This window comes from Perognathus longimembris, chromosome 8 (genome assembly GCF_023159225.1).
Source record: "Perognathus longimembris pacificus isolate PPM17 chromosome 8, ASM2315922v1, whole genome shotgun sequence".
Lineage (NCBI taxonomy): Eukaryota > Metazoa > Chordata > Mammalia > Rodentia > Heteromyidae > Perognathus > Perognathus longimembris.
The window spans coordinates 56,526,652-56,541,152 of NC_063168.1; the positions used below are offsets into that span (position 1 = coordinate 56,526,652).

General features: G+C 41.3%; 1 protein-coding gene across 7 annotated transcripts in view; it reads right to left on the bottom strand.

The window, feature by feature from the left end:
• Positions 1-14,501, bottom strand: part of Ltbp1 (latent transforming growth factor beta binding protein 1) — a 376,707-nt gene that overhangs the window by 325,105 nt on the left and 37,101 nt on the right. For all 7 annotated transcript variants that reach the window (XM_048353153.1, XM_048353151.1, XM_048353150.1 and 4 more), the window contains exon 3: positions 4,301-4,598. In XM_048353153.1, the coding sequence (XP_048209110.1) occupies positions 4,301-4,598 (298 nt within the window). The remainder of the gene's footprint in view (positions 1-4,300; positions 4,599-14,501) is intronic.

Sequence of the window (14,501 nt, forward strand, 5' to 3'; positions counted from 1 at the left end):
AAAGCCCTGTGGCTGTCTCCTTGTTCTTCTGGTCCTGGGTCACTCCCTGTGGGAGAAGTCAGTGCTCAGGGTGTAAGGACACGGGGGCAGCTCTGCACAGAGTTCCACATGGCGAGGAAGCGCCATGCAACCAACGTAACACTGAACATCTAGCACTATAGGCAACTTAGTGTTTATAGTAGAACAGCTTCAGGAAGCTGAACTCATCCCCCCTTCACTGGTGAAACACAAAGCAAGACTTTAAAACACTTCCAACAGGCAAAATTTAAAAAGAAAAAACTAATGAAAGAAAAAAAAAAGACTAAGAGAACTTATCATACTTGGCAGTGTGAGTAAACACGGGTGGGATTATGTCACAGTTGACCAACAGGCCAACCAGGCCCTTCCTTTTTCTCTCCTCTTCACATGCAGATCAGTCATCACCTCAAAATCCCTATAAGGCCAGGACTGTGCCTTACATGTCTCAGTCCATCCTGTAGTGACCACTAAGTTTAGTAAACTGAGTATCTGGATTGATAGCATCTTCCCCCCAAGTGGGCCTGCCCTCTACCACAAAGTTACCATTAAAAGCATCTCGATTCAGCAGATGAGGTCTCCAGAGCAAATTACCTAATGATTTTTATTTTCCAGTCAGAACTGAAACTGTAGCCTCCTCTTTGACTCATAACATTCTTGTCTAAATTATAATGCTGCTACCAAAAGGAGATGGGGGAGGGGAGGAGGCTGCTTCTCCATCTGACAAAAGGTCCTTACATGCACAACCCCAGAGGTTCAGATTCTAACCATGGATGGTGATATTCCCGATGAATAATGTTGCTTGTAAATTACTTCACAGTTTACGTACCACAAAAGCGTAGGGGAGAAATGATCTTTGCAATGCTCTATAATCTAACTCTTGAGCACCAAAGCATAATTCAGCACAAAATTGTTCTTTGTTTTCAGGATCAGAGCAATGCTAGAGGGAGATGTCTGCCTATGATACAGGCAAAGGTTTATATCATTCCAAGGACACACAGAGCTACATTCATGTACTATTTTCCTTCACAGCAGGGGTGAGAAAGCTACATCTCATGAACCATCACAATCCACAGCCTGATTTTGTAGGGCCTAGAAGTTAAGAATGGCTGTTATATTGTTAAATCATCAAGAAAATAAATCATAAGGAAAATAAAATTTCATGACACAAAAACTCCAATTTCAACATCCATAAATGAAGGGTTGTTTTTTTTTTGAGACAACAGTGTTGTTAGTGCATTGTCAACAGCTGCTTTTTATGCCACAACTGCAAACCTTAGTAGTTGCAACATAAACCACACGTCCCACAAAGCTGGAAATAGTTACTACCCAGTCAGTCCATTACAGAAAACTTCCACTAGCCCCTCCTTTCAGGGTATGGATGTTAGGATCTGACCACCTCTGTTTAACCCTGCCATTCATCATTTGACCATGTGACCTTGAAAAACATACTTAACCATGCTGGATCTCAATTTTCTCATCAGTAAAATGAGGTTAGTAAAAGTAACTGCCTTATTGGATCATTATAAGTTGTAAACTAATAACCTATATGAAGCATTTAAAAGAGTTGCTGGAATACAGCAAAACCTTACTCGGTTTTCATTAGAACTACCATTCCTTCTCACTGGGAACTGCAAGATGTGTTTTCCAACCGAAGTCTTGCAAAGTGGTTAAACTTCAACCTAGCTCCCCAAAGTATTTATCATGGTAGAACTGAAAGATTGTTACTGGAAGAAATGAGAGAATAATGAAGAAAACCAGGAGAAAGTAAAGAAGATTGAAGACAGAATAAGGGGAAAAGAAAAGTTATTAGGACCCCACAGGAACTATAGGTGGCCAGTTCCAATAGGAAATATAAATTAGGGTAATTCCATCTACAGTGACAGATTAAATAACCTCAGTGGGCTCCATGAGTACTAATCAACATGTGGAAATTGTCCCTATGAGGTTCGGAAAAGCATTCGAAATTCCAAGCAAGTGATTTACCAATGAATGGCTGGGTCAAGTTCTTTTTAAGTCAGGGACTTCCTGTATTTTACATTCCAAGGCAAATGACAATTAGAGCTGCAGCCAATTCTCCATCACATTATCCATGTCAAGTGGGCTTTTTTTAAGAGAAGAAAATTTGTGTAGGAGCCCTGCGCATCTGAAGGGCTGTGCTTCTCATATAACTCACAGAAGGCCAGGCATAATCTCTGTAATCCCTGACTTCTCATTGTGTACAACATTTATCACCTAACACCCAAAGAGGGTAGGAGGAGGGGACTGGAATCCCATAAATAGAAAGCAAGCTCCTGTGCCCCAAAAATTATCTTCATAGTTATGGGAGGGCAAATATGATTTTAAAATAATATGCACATGCTGGATGCAAGCGGCTTGCACCTGTAATCCTAGGTACCTGGAGGACTGAGAATGGAAGAATTGTGGCTACAGGCCAGAACAGGCCAGAAAGTTCTGAAGATGCCACCTCCTCCATGTGACTCCATGAATAAGAAGAGTCAGGTTACCGAGTCCTGAAACAAAGTACCAACCAAGACTGTTGTGCTCAGAAAAGTTAGCCTTTAATATCAAAGAAGGAAGCCCTCCTATGACAAATATAAACCAAAGCAATTCATGATCACTAAGCCTACAGTGCAGAGACTACCTAAAGGAATATTAAACCTTAAAATAATAAATAATCCAGTTAACAAATGGGAAAATAAATTGACCAGGTAATTCTCAAATGAAGTATAAATGGACACTAAATACATGAAAAAAAGTGTTCAATGTCCTTAGCCATCAAGAAATGCAAATGAAAACTATGCTGAGATTCTATCTCACTTCAGTCAGAATGGCTATTTTCAGAAAAAAAAAACGAACACCACCAAGAAATACTGTTTAGGAGATTAGGAAAACAAAGGAATCCTTATGCACTGTTAGTGAGAATGCAAATTAGTCCAGCCACTAGGGAAATTAGTGTAGGGACTCCTCAAAAAACAAAAACTAGAAATACAGCATGGCGCTGCTATTTCTTACTCCTAAGTATATTTCTGAAACAGTCAGAAGATGAAGACACCTGGCATAAGATGAAGACACCTGTACACCCATGTTTACTGCAGTGCTAGTCACAAATAGCCAAATTATGGAATGGCCATCAACAAATAAATGGATAAAGCACGTGTGGCTATGTACACAATGCAACATGAGAGTAGAATGGGGGGCTGTTAGAGAAGAAAGAGGTCATCGAGAGTGGGGTTGAGAGAGGGTAATAGAAGGAAGAGATCAAAGTACATGATACTCATAGAAAAATGGACACTGAAACACCATTGTTTTGTACAATCAATATATGAGGATAAAAATATATTTTAAAAAAAGAAGAGACACTGGACCTGCTGAGAAGTTAAAGAATCATCGTACCAGGAATCACTTTCCCTTGAATGCATGCCCTGTGCAAAAATGAGTTCCCACCTTGTCCTGATCTTTTAATGTTATGTTGTTTCTCTTCTTAAGTTATTATTTCAAAGCTGGACATAGTGTCTGAAGTCTGTAATCCTAGCTACTTGGGAGACAGAGACTGAGGAATCACAGTTCAAGGGCAAAAAGAAGTTTATGAGACTCCATCTTGACCAACAGCTGGTCACAGAGGTATACACCTGTTACCCCAGCTATGGGGGAAACATAATGGCTGGGTGTGGTGGTTTGTGCCCATCATCCCCTAGTGACAAGGGGAAGCATGAGTGAGCAGCACCATAGCTCAGGCTGGCCTGATATAAGGTGCCACCCTACCTCAAAAATAACCAATTCCTACAAGGACTGGAAGAGTGGCTCAACTGATAGGGCATCTGCCTAGAAAACAACAAAGCCCTGATTTCAATCCTCAACTCCAGGTATATACATATATACGTATACATATACGTATATATGCATATATGTATAGAGAGAGATAAATATAATTTTTAAACTCTAGATCATGGCCCTGAAAAAAAAACACAGAATTTTTCAATTCATGACCCCACCAAATAACTATCTTCATTGTTCTTTTCTCATTTTGATCCCTATAATCCTGGTTATTGCTATGGCTTATACTCGTAGTAAATTTGCTCTGTGGAGCTAGCTGCAAGTATCAAATACTCTGAATTGCTGTGATGGGTAAGCCTGGCATGTCAACCCTTGAGGAAAGCAAAGAGAGATGTCAATATCCAAGCAATGTCTGCAAACTGTGCCAGAAAGGGAAAGTGCTTTAATGCAATGGATCTAAGAACAGTTCAAGGGTCTCCTTCATTGGAGGCAAGTTTCAAACACTCACTGAGAATGTATCTGCTGGGAGAGTCCTACGGAAGGCTTCGGCTTGAGTGTCAAGGTCATCTGGGCCACGGGACTGACTCTTGGTAGAGCGTCTGCCTTCTTGGATGAAGTGTGCTTTGCTGCTTGCTCAGGAAGGACCCAAGAGGAGACAGCTCCGGGATTCTGCCCTCCAAAGATTGGCGATGAGGTCTCCTGGACAGCCACTGTCTCACAGGCTTTGCCCTGGGTCCCTGGTTTACACACACAGAGCTGAGGCCGGAGACACAGCCCTCCATTCTGGCATGGCGGGACACAGCTTGCTGCAGAAACACAATAGAAGGCACAATTTTGAAGGAAAAATGAAGTTGGTTTCACCAATTCTTCCAACAGTTTAACAATAGCAATAAAACAGCATATCAGTATTCATGATGATGATGATGATGATTATAAGAACAGCACCTATCTAATAACTGTTCCCTATGTGACAGGCCTATGTTCTGTAATAGATCAACAAACTGAATCCCCTAGAAACTGTTTGGGGTAATATTTTATTCTGCCTGTTTTATGGATGAAGCAAAGGTTACATTGTCTGCCAGAGGTTACACAATCATGAGAAGAGCCAGGATTCCCAAGCCGTGGTGCCTAGCCACTTTCCTGTAAATGCCTCCACAAACACATCTGAACCCAGGGGAAATCCTAAGAAATGCCCTGCTGTTACATTCGCATTCTATACTTTGAGTTTAAATGTAATTTTAAATCTTTATGTCTAAACATTTTTGCCAAGACTTGAAAACACACACACACACACACACACACACACACACACACACACACACACACACACACACACCAGACTAAAAAAATATTTTCCTACAGACTTGCAGAGACTATCAGAGCTTGGAGAGATAGTTTCAAAACTGAATTCAATCTTTTTTAACCACTGAGAAAACTGAGGGCTGTATGTCTGAGAGTCACCCAATATGGCCCTGCTCATTTTTATAAACATCCACCACATGGGACATCATCCCTAACCTTACAACGAAAGGCAACCAAAACAGAAACAAGCTCTTCATCTCCTGTTTGCTAGAATGTCTAAACTTTGAGTCACCAGACTGGAGGCCAAGTACAGTTACAAGTTAGCAGAGCTGTGGGTCATGGGTGAGTTAGTGGATTAGGCAAGGCCCCTTGGGAATGTAGAGGCTGTTGACTTTGGTTTTATTAGGTAATGTCATAGGCCTGTGGCTACAGTCTCTTCCATCCCTTCTTGATTTGTTGGAATTAATTTGTTACATTGTTCCTTTTGCTGTCAGCCCACTTCAGCTCTAAACTTAGGGTCCTGAGATCACACTACCAAATCTCCCATCAAATCCAATATCAGCTACGGACCACCAAACAATCACAAGATAAAGGAGTGATGTGAACTACAGGAGACTCAGTCACTGAGGTCTAAATCATCAAGACCTCACAAACTTACTGAGAAAAGAGAGAGAGAGAGAGAGAGAGAGAGAGAGAGAGAGAGAGAGAGAGAAAGTAGTCAGAAATTTCCAAGAATTTTTTAATTTATAAAAAAAAAATTAGGAAAGATTCCAAAGATGCTAGCTTCCTAAGTGACCTTGCGATAAGACAATTAACCTTGAGCCCAACCAGCACTTGTTCGTAGTTGTGGCCTGTGAAGCACAAGGTAGCTGGCTTGTTCTCAAATGGTGCCCAGACCTGTTCCCTCCCTGGACTTGTAGAAGTCAAATGCAAAAGCTATACATTTCTAAAATTAAGGATACTAATTTGTCTTCTAACTGACTAAGCAAACGTAGTTGCTCTAATACGCTGCAGTCTGTATGAAATGTATGAAATGTCCTCAGCCATGTATGAAATGTCATAGACGAAGAATGAGCTCCACTCTGAGAGACGCAGACTGAGCCACACATGCCTTGCTATGTCTGTGCCAGCTCACCCCAGGTATTGGCATGCACACGTTCTCTTCATGCTTTCAGTTAGGAACATGCTTAAAGAGACATCAGAGAGTGATTTCCGCTGCTCCCAAGGAATACTGAAAATGTCTCTTCATCTACCTGGCAGGCTCCGTGGCACAGCCTGCCAAAGCTGACTGCAATCATCCAACACACCTCTCAACATGCCACAAGAAGCTGTCTTTAGAATGACATAAATGGACTCGCATTGTAAAGGGAGAATGGTGGTTTTTAGCTCTTCAGATTTAGCCTATAATAGGAGGGCAGGTAGAGGATCCTAAAAAAGAAAAAAATACACTAAAAGTTCACACATATTTTCTGCTAGAAGGAAAACAACACACTCTGTTACAGAATGAAAAGGTACGATATTGCCCTTCTATAGTAAATTTTGAAAGGAGAACAGGAGAATAAGAAGACAATTTTCGGAGGAATTACAATACCCAACTTCAAGCTGTATTATAACGCTATAGGAATAAAAACAGCTTGGTATTGGCACCGGAACAGGCCTGAAGGCCAATGGAACAGAATTGAAGACCCAGAAATGAACCTACAGAACTACGCCTACTTAATCTTTGATAAAGGAGCTAAAACAATAGCTTGGAAGAAAGATAGCCTCTTTAACAAATGGTGCTGGCAAAACTGGCTCAACACATGCAACAAACTAAAACTAGATCCTTATATATCACCCTGCACCAAAATCAATTCCAAATGGATTAAAGACCTCGAAATCAAAACAGACACCCTGAAAACACTAAAGGAAGGAGTAGGAGAAACACTTGGGCTCCTTGGTGCAGGACAGAACTTCCTTAACAATGACCCAGAAAGGCTACAAATCAAAGAAAGGTTGGACAAATGGGACTGCATCAAACTGCAGAGCTTCTGCACAGCAAAGGACATAGCTCACAAGATAAACAGAAAGCCCACAGATTGGGAGAAGATCTTTACCCGGCTTTCAACGGACAAAGGCCTCATCTCTAAAATATATGCAGAACTAAAAAAATTACCTTCTTCCAAAACAAAACCGCAAAGAACCAATAGCCCCCTCATCAAGTGGGCTAAAGACTTACAAAGAGACTTCTCTAATAAGGAAATGAGAATGGCCAAGAGACATATGAAAAAGTGTTCTACATCACTGGCCATAAAAGAAATGCAAATCAAAACAACATTGAGATTCCATCTCACACCAGTAAGAATGTCATATATCAAGAAAACTAACAATAACAATTGTTGGAGGGGATGTGGCCAAAAGGGAACCCTACTTCATTGTTGGTGGGAATGTAAACTGGTTCAGCCACTCTGGCAAGCAGTATAGAGATTCCTCAGAAGGCTAAATAAAGAACTCCCCTATGACCCAGCAGCCCCACTTTTGGGTATTTATCCAAAAGACCACAAACAAAAGCACAGTAATGCCACCAGCACAACAATGTTCATCGCAGCTAGAATCTGGAACCAACCCAGATGCCCCTCAGTAGACAAATGGATCAGGAAAATGTGGTACATATACACAATGGAATTTTATGCCTCTATCAGAAACAATGACATTGCCCCATTTGTAAGGAAATGGAAGGACTTGGAAAAAATTATACTAAGTGAAGTGAGCCAGACCCAAAGAGACATGGACTCTATGGTCTCCCTTATTGGGAATAATTAGTACAGGTTTAGGCAAGTCATAGCAGAGCATCACAAGAGCCCAATAGCTATACCCTTATGAACACATAAGATGATGCTAAGTGAAATGAACTCCATGTTATGGAAACGATTGTTACATCACAGTTGTAACTACTTTCAACGTCCCATCTGTATCTGTAGCTTCTATTATTGATGATGTTCTTGTATCACCTTCCTGTGGTTGTACCTACACTATCTCTGTAATCTTATCTGAGTATTTTGGAAACCATGTATACTGGTATTAGAAGTAGGAAATTGAAAGAGAATACCAAAATTGAGAGACACAGGGTAAAAAAAGACAAACAACTACAAAAGCAATACTTGCAAAACTGTTTGGTGAAAGTGAACTGAACACCTCAGGGGGGGAAAGGGTAAGGGGGAGGAGGGAGGGGGGTATGAGGGACGAGGTAACAAACAGTACAAGAAATGTATCCAATGCCTAATGTATGAAACTGTAACCTCTCTGTATATCAGTTTGATAATAAAAATTTGAAAAAAAAAAAAAACACTCCTCCACTGCCATTAAGTGTCTCACTTTAAAAAAAAAAAAAAAGACAATTTTCTCTTCTGGTGGCTCAGAGTAGCAGTGAGACACCACTTAGCATACATCGCTGGGCTGCCCCTGGCTTGTTACATCTGAACCTGGAGCTGAGCAATCTCTGATTGCACCTGCTTCTTTGAGAACCACTGACCTAGCAGCACTTGGAAACCAGTCTTCTACTAGCAAGTTTTTTGAGGATTTATCTTCTTATAATGTGCTTATGTTTTCACATGACAGTTGCATTTATTCCAAGGCATTCTTGTCTGTGATGAATGTGTTTTGCTTTTATGTTGCTCTTTTATTTGGGGGTACAAAAAAAGAGGGAACATTTTCCAAGTGGCCCAGCTATTAGGATTGCTTAAGAGTCTCTTCCAAAACTCTTTGCACCTGTCACCACCTACTTCGTGTCCAGCACAAAAATGGATAGGTATTTATGAGAAAGCTGTGATTACAAGTGAGGTGTTGAGCTCTGTAGACCAATATAAATAATGTTAGAGAAGTGCTTTATAAATGGAGTCCCCCCACACACACCCCCGCCACAAGCAGATCCTGGCCAGCTGTGTTTGGGTTCGCACAGAGAACAGAGGATGTATCAAGATCTGATCAAGGGATTGGGCAGCATTTCTCAGGCTCTACTGCACCTGCGGAGCTTTGAAAATGCCTCAGACCTCCGCCTTAGTTCAATGTAGGCTAAATCAGACTCGCTAAGGAGAGCCTCAGTATCCGTACCTTTCTAACATCTAGGCAATTGTAAAGTACAGCCAAGGCTGAGAAACAAAATCCTAACCCATATGTGCTGATACACAACTCTTCCTAAAGTACTGCTCCTTCACTCAAAAGCTTTCAACACATTTCTGCCACTCATGGATAATTTCACAGCCCTCCCTATACATCTGGTTCCATTCGCTCTGCCCACCCTCATCTTCTACTGGCTCATCCCTGCATAATCTCCACATCCTCCTGGGTTCCTGCCCCTTGTCTGCACACAGGGGCTCCATTCAGGAACATGGCTTCGTTAATTCCATGAGTGCACTGGAAACTTCCGGTCCTTCCTTCTCTATGTCTTTCTAAGTACCAGCCCATCCCTTCTAGGATGTTCACTCCATCCCACATCATGTCCTTTTTAATCATTCTTTTCATATTTCACATGTGTGTTTCATATTAATAGTCAATCTTTTCACAAAGTTATCTCTTATCTCCCAACTAAATTATCCACCATGGCATCAGTTAAATGGCTTATGTGGAATATTCTATCCCCTAGGACAGGAGGGTTTGAACTTTTATCTTGGTTGATTGACTGATTTCAATGTAATGCCACTACCTGTCAAGGATGCTGGGGTTTCGGGACATCTCTAAGGGAAGAGTCAGTGGGCTCTTACTCTGTCACACAATAATGTCTGCATCTCTGTATTTAGCATGCATGGCACTCTGTCAAATAGTTACCAGTCCTTCAAAGTAGATGTGCTTCCATCAACATCAATACTCAAATACACTCTGCAAATACATGAGGTCTGTAGTGACTTTCAGCAATGTGCAACAGGTACTCATTATAGTTTCAGAAACAGTTTGAGAAGCCCATATCCAATGAATTCTAGACAAACACTGAAGGGCAAAATAAAGAGTCCAAGGGCAAGAAAGCAAATGATATCACAGTAGGCTGGCAAGAGCAGTGACAAGTTACTAAACTTCCCATAGAAAACCATACTAAAGATACTAGCCCAAAGTTCAAGCATCAGACAAAATAGAAAGAATAAGAAAGAAAAGCTCTTCTGAAAGGCAGTCAATTTGTGGAATGAACTAGAAAGGAAAGGTGGGGTAATACTAACCACTGATAAAGTGGATAATCCTATAAAGAGCTTGTGCTCAATACCCAACAAAGTACAGTGACTCCCTCTGTTCCAAACACAAAACAATGTTGTTGTTGTTTTAAAAAAAAAAAAAAGTTTCTAAAGCCAGGTGTGGTGATACACACCTATAATCCCAGCACTTGGGGAACCAAGGTATGAGCAGGATCATGAGTTGGAGGCAAGCTTCAGCTACATAGTGAGGCCCTATCTGAAAAAAAAAGTGGTTTCTAAGTTCAAAAGATCAGTTCTGTCACTGGTCATGTTGGAATAACTGTTATCAAACAAGCCTTCTGGTCAGAAATAACTAGAAGGCCAGATGTAAGACATGATACAAGGGCTGGGGATATGGCCTAGTGGCAAGAGTGCTTGCCTTGTATACATGAGGCCCTGGGTTCGATTCCCCAGCACCACAAATATAGAAAATGGCCAGAAGTGGCACTGTGGCTCAAGTGGCAGAGTGAGCAAAAAGAAGCCAGGGACAGTGCTCAGGCCCTGAGTCCAAGCCCCAGGACTGGCCAAAAAAAAAAGACATGATACAAGTGTTCCATAACACTGGACACCAGCCGCATAACTATGTTCCTAATGGAAGGAAATCCTGACCTTCGTTCTGTGACTGACACTGTGGGATCACCGCAAGGAGAGGACCGTGCAGAGCATGATGGCGTTGCAGAGCAGAGAGACAGAGATCTGCCTCAGAAAGCTGAGCATGTTGCAGAGCCACATATGAGAGAACAGAGATGTGCACACAGAGACATCCCAGAGACCTGCAAAAGGGTCCCCATGAGTCTTTGCCTGATAGGAGGTAGCACGGGTACAAGGTGATCCAGACAACCACCATCATCCAGGATCCACAGTAAATTCCCAGAGCTCATCCAGGGCACAGATCCAATGCTCAGCCTCTGGATTCCCACCTCAGGATTAAATTCCTCTGAAAAAGGAAAATATAACTTGAACCAGACAGAATAATTCCCAAGAGGAAATGAATAAATGCCCCGTCCACCTGAAAGATCCTTCCCAGAGGACCCCGAACTGCTGTATCCCACTGCACTCCCTCTTAGCAGGAATTAGCTACAGCCATCATTGTCCTCAACCCAGAAAGGCAGTGAAGGTACCGTCCAAGAGATGGCAATGAGGGAGAGTTAGGCCTTTTTAATTAGATAGACAGAAATAAGAAAATGGTGGGCATGACATGTGGCAGGGAACAGGTGGCCCATCATGGAGCTTCATCCTCCCATAATGCCCTGGGTTTTCACTCAAATGCTTATTTTTGCCATAATTCTTTGGGTTCCCACTCAAACAATAAAAAGGGCATTGGTGGTCCATACACAAGCAATAAAGCAATCTGCATAAAGCCCAGGGGAGGAGGTATAAGATGACCCCACACTATAATAACCACTCTCTACAGGACCCCATTATACTCCCAGCTCTGGGATCCCTCTCTACAGGGAATGTCCTCTTTTCTCTTTCAAATAAACTTGCTCTGTGTTTAAAAGAATAAAGTAAGAAAATGAATAAGTAATGAATAATTATGAATTGAAATACAAACTACCAGCAAATCAGTGAGTATCTATATTTAAGAAACAGAAAGGTAAGTAGAATTAATCCAGAAATTCTAGGATGGTTCTAATGCTAACAGCCCTAACAGTGTAATTTCCCATGTTAAAAAAAAATAGATGAGAATTAGCTCAAGGAATGCAGAAAAGCTTCCAATAAAATTCATCATCTACTTATGATAACAAACAAAAACTCTTAGCCAACTATGAATACAAAGGGATTTCCTTACTCTGGTAAACAGTATCTACAGCAAAGCCCACAACATCAAAACCTACAGAAAAATGTAGAGGCATGCTATCATCACTGGAAACAAGTATAAATGCTCACAATGGCCTCTGATAAGTGATGTATTGTAAACCCAAGAAAATGTGACAAAAAGAATTAAAGTATCATAAAGAAGGGGGTGTACCAATATTTATAGTTTTCCTAATTTCCTGCATAGGTATTACTAAAGAGTCTACAAACTGTCAACTAACAAGAAAGGTTATGGGGCTGGGGATATGGCCTAGTGGCAAGAGTGCTTGCCTCGTATACATGAGGCCCTGGGTTCAATTCCCCAGCACCACATATACAGAAAACGGCCAGAAGTGGCGCTGTGGCTCAAGTGGCAGAATGCTAGCCTTGAGCCAAAAGAAGCCATGGACAGTGTTCAGGCCCTGAGCCAAGCCCCAGGACTAGCCAAAAAAAAAAAAAATAATAAAAAAGAAAGAAAGGTTAGCAAGATTCCCACCTTCTAAATCCATTTAGAAAAATCCACATGATTCCTCTAACAATCTATACATAACTGTCTGAAAGTAATAGAAGAAATCATTCACATTGTCAACACTAAGTATAAGCTATCTAATATAAATCTAACAAAATATGTATGATTTTTAAAAGAAATTAAAATACTTAAGGACAAAAGAACCCAAATATAAAGATAAATCATATACATGTGCTATAAGATTTAGTTCAGAGCTGGGCACTGATGGCTCATGGCTGTAACTCTAGCTACTCAAGAAGATGTGATCTGAAGATGGAGGTTCAAATCTAGCCTGAGCAGAAAAGTCTGTGAGATTTCTATCTCCAATTAACCACCAAAAGGCTAGAAGTAAAGCTGTGGTTCAAGTGGTTAAGCACTAGCCTTGAGCAGAAAAGCAGAGGGCCAGTGCCCAGGCCCTGAGTTCAAGTCTCTGTATGTGCTTACATGTGTGGGCACACACAATTCAGATAGATACAATTGTCTCCAAATTTGTCTATAGATTCAATGACATAAGACATCCCAGTTAAAATCTTGTTGTTGTTTTTTTCCTTCGCTGATTCTGGGGCTTAAACCTAGAGCCTGGGTGCTTTCCTTGAGCCTCTTCGTGGTCTACCACTTGAGCCACAGTGACACTTCTGGCTTTTTCTGAGTAGTTTTTGGAGATAAAAGTCTCATGGACTTTTCTGCCCCAGCTGGCAGATCCCAGTCTCCTGAGTAGCTAGGATTATAGATGTGAGCCACTGATGCCTGACTTCCAGTTAAATTTTTAATATGATTTTTTTAGAGAAATTAATCACCTAGTTCTAAAAGTAATCATGACTCATTAAAGGCCAACAATGGCCAAAACAATGCTATTTAAAAAAAAAAAAAAAAAGACCATGGGGGAAGTCTGCCATACCAGATAGTAAGATTTATTACAAGGCTCAGAAAACAAGAAAATGGAGCACTGGTGCAGCAACAGAAATCAATATCAGTAAAATGAACTGGGCAGCTTAAAAACAGACTCAAAACTAAATGCAGCCTTAGGAAATGCTAGAGGAGATACATACATCAAATCTGTAGCAAAGCAATCATCTACATGATGCTGTAGGGAAAGAAACCACTATTTATCCAAAAGCAGGATAAGAGAACTCTTATTAAAAGAATTAAACTTAGATTCTGACTTTATGCCTCCCAGAAGGAAGTGATTGTAACTACCTGTGGGACTGGCGGAGGGAAGAGAATGGAAGTGAAAGAGAATGATGTGAGAAGACGTTGAGCCTACATAGGCAGATGGCATGAGGAATCTCACTGAAAGCTGTTGTAGAATAGGAAGGAAGCAAAGAAGGGGAAAGAGCACAATAGTGTAGGTTAACAAAACCAAAGTATAATATATATGCACTGTGAAATTAATATATGGTTTAAAAAGTGAAAGAAAATAAACCTCATAAAATAGAATAGGCAGTGTCTCAGGGCCAATGGAGAGGTGAGAATGAGGGTGAATATGGTCCAAGTTCCCAATAAGCATGTAGGAAAATAGAACAGTGGCCCAGCACTGACGGCTCACACCTCTAATCCTAGCTACTCAGGAGTTGAGTCTTGAGGATCGCAGTTCAAAGCCAGCCCAGGTAGGAAAGTCTGTGTAACCACAAAGGGCTGGAAGTGGAGCTGTGGCTCAAATTGTAACTAGTCTTGAGCACAAAAGCTCAGGGACAGCACCCAGACCAAGTTAAATCCCAAGGATAAGCAAAAAGAATAAGAGAAAAGAGAAAAAGGAAGGGGAGGGAGGGAGAAAGGGAGGGAGGGAGGGAGGGAAGAGGAGGAAGGGAGGGAGGAAAAGGAAGAAGGGGAGGGAGGGGAGGGGAAGAAGGGAGGGAGAGAGGGAGGGAACAGTGAAATTATTTGAAGAGGAGAGGGATAAGGAA